We start from the raw sequence: 2384 nt of genomic DNA, 5'->3' as shown, positions 1-2384 counted from the left end.
TTACGAAGATTAATGGAAGTAAAATATATATTTGAAATTGAAAGCAAAATTAAGGGATTTTATCACCAAAATATTAAACTAAAAGTAGTAACGCATATTTAATACAAAAATAAATTAACCATATTCAATCAATGATCAATCTCAACCAAATCCTCTCTAGACCCATATATATTGCCTTTATTGATTTACGAAAAATAATAGACTTCTAAGAACTCAAAAATAGTATTACAATGGTAAATTCCTAATTGAGGCAAATTCATAATTGAGTTGAAAATCTCTCAAATTACGGTTCGTATTGATGCTATAAATTTTTTATATCATATATATTGAGTACATTAAAATTACTAATAATTTTAGCATGAATTTATAATGTTTAACTCGAAAAAATTAAACAACAAACTGTAAGCAAAAACATATAGTAAAGCCACGAATAATCGAAAATAGATTTCAAACAATAAACTCGAATAAATCAATTCAATTGAACATAATGAATAGACTAGGAAGGTAAATTAAGTCAATTTACCTCACATTACAAATAAAATCATTCATTTAATAAGCCTCAATACCAAGAAAAGAGTACTTATCCAAAATAACTTGACCAAACCCAAAATTAAAAATCATGGACTTAAGAATAATCAAAAGAATAAAAATGTCGGTGCGCCATAAAAATCAAATTTAAGGGCACTGAAAACCACGAGGAAGCTCGCAACCACAGTAATTAACGAGCAAGCTAAGAGACACTGGAATGTTCAAGTTTATACCCAATATGTTTGCTTTAATGGCTGTACAAAGACATACAGCAGCCTCAGCATCTATTAGACCTTGGATTAGTGGGCAGCATGGAGTTACTGGTGGTTTACCAATTGTGGCATGTACTAAACCATTTAGTACATTTGCACATACTCCTAATTTAAGGGTATCAATTGGACAATGTCCTGATGATGATGATGATCCTCCACTTGATGGGCTACCTCCACCCACCACGGGGATACCGCCTCCGACGACTGGAATGCCTCCGCCGACGGCTGGGACAGCTCCGCCGACAATGGGGGTTACGCCGCCGATGATTGGGGTGACTCCACCAATGATTGGGGTGCCTCCGCCAATGATTGGGATTCCAACACCGCCGCTAGTTCCGGTTCCGGGTGTGGGGCTTGGTTTTGGGTGGGGTTTGGGCTTGGTGTATGGAGTGCTGCCTCCGCATCCTCCGCAAGCGGAGACAAGAGAGAAAAACAGGAGGTTGAGGGCGACGGAAAAGGCTAGGATTTTTGAGAAGGATGTTGCCATTTTATTGTCTACTAATTGATTATTGTATTAGTAGAGATGTTTTAGAGCATGGAAAAATGGTGTTAAGGAGTGTGGTATTTATAGATTACATGCATATGACAAGGAAGAAAATATATTACTGTATTTGGAATTTGGATCTACAAAATAATGGATGAAAAATAATGGGGTATGAAATTTTTGTATTTGGATACAAAATGAGGAGGGGAGGTAGATCACATTTTTTTTACATTTTAGTGTCAAATTATTTTTTTAAAAAAATTCATCTTTCTTCCCTCTCTTCTCTTATCCTTCTCCTTTATTTTTTTTACATACTATAATACTCCTTTCTTTTTTTTTCCTCTCATTTACTTTTTCACAATTTTTAAGTAATTTTTGAGACTCACTAATTCTAAATATGTATCATAAAAAGTTAAAAAAAAATATATGATAAGAAAGTACATATTAATACGAATCTAACAAGATTTCAGATAAATATATTTTATCTTTAATATATATATATATTTATCTTAAAATAGAAAATTACGAATGAGAAAAACATTAAAAAATGGAGAAAATACACTCTAGGGGCATGGACATGATTTTATGAACATGCACAAACTCTAATGGAATCAGCCCTAATTTAAGAGTTGATTCTATTAAATTTTTTACCCAACAAATCGAATTTAGGGCTAGGTTGTATATGAAAAAAGTAAAAAATCAGATTTTGTGTTTAATTTTTTTAAATCTACATTAGACACTAAATCCTAATTATGTACAAAAAATACTAATTTTATTTTTTGAGCTAATATCTATATAAAACTGAGTAATATTTATTATTACGTAATATAACATCTAAGTCCTAATTATTGTTACTTTATTAGCTCTTTTTTTTTTAATAATGTATGCTTATTAAAATGTTTTAATTAAAAAAAAACGTTGCCACACAATTAATTATAGTCTTATTAAATTAATGTATTTAGCAAAACTTTAAGAAGCTGCCATGCGTTATTATTTAGTTCTTTTATTAGTTTTTACGATATGATTATTATTTAGATATAAAGAATTAATGTAAAATATTATTTACTTAATTTATCTTTAAATTTATTTAGGAAAATAAA

General features: G+C 30.4%; 1 protein-coding gene across 1 annotated transcript; it reads right to left on the bottom strand.

The window, feature by feature from the left end:
• Nucleotides 1–445: 445 nt before the first annotated feature.
• Nucleotides 446–1523, bottom strand: LOC130800111 (lipid transfer protein EARLI 1-like). Its single transcript, XM_057663463.1, has one exon. It carries the CDS (start codon nt 1285–1287, stop codon nt 676–678), a length of 612 nt encoding a protein of 203 aa, XP_057519446.1. The 5' UTR covers nt 1288–1523; the 3' UTR covers nt 446–675.
• Between the last annotated feature and the right edge of the window lie 861 nt (nt 1524–2384).

The sequence above is a fragment of the Amaranthus tricolor genome, chromosome 14, assembly GCF_026212465.1.
Source record: "Amaranthus tricolor cultivar Red isolate AtriRed21 chromosome 14, ASM2621246v1, whole genome shotgun sequence".
Taxonomy (NCBI): Eukaryota; Viridiplantae; Streptophyta; class Magnoliopsida; order Caryophyllales; family Amaranthaceae; genus Amaranthus; species Amaranthus tricolor.
Note: the sequence above shows the minus strand (reverse complement) of the source record. Positions and strands in the feature narration are given on the sequence as shown.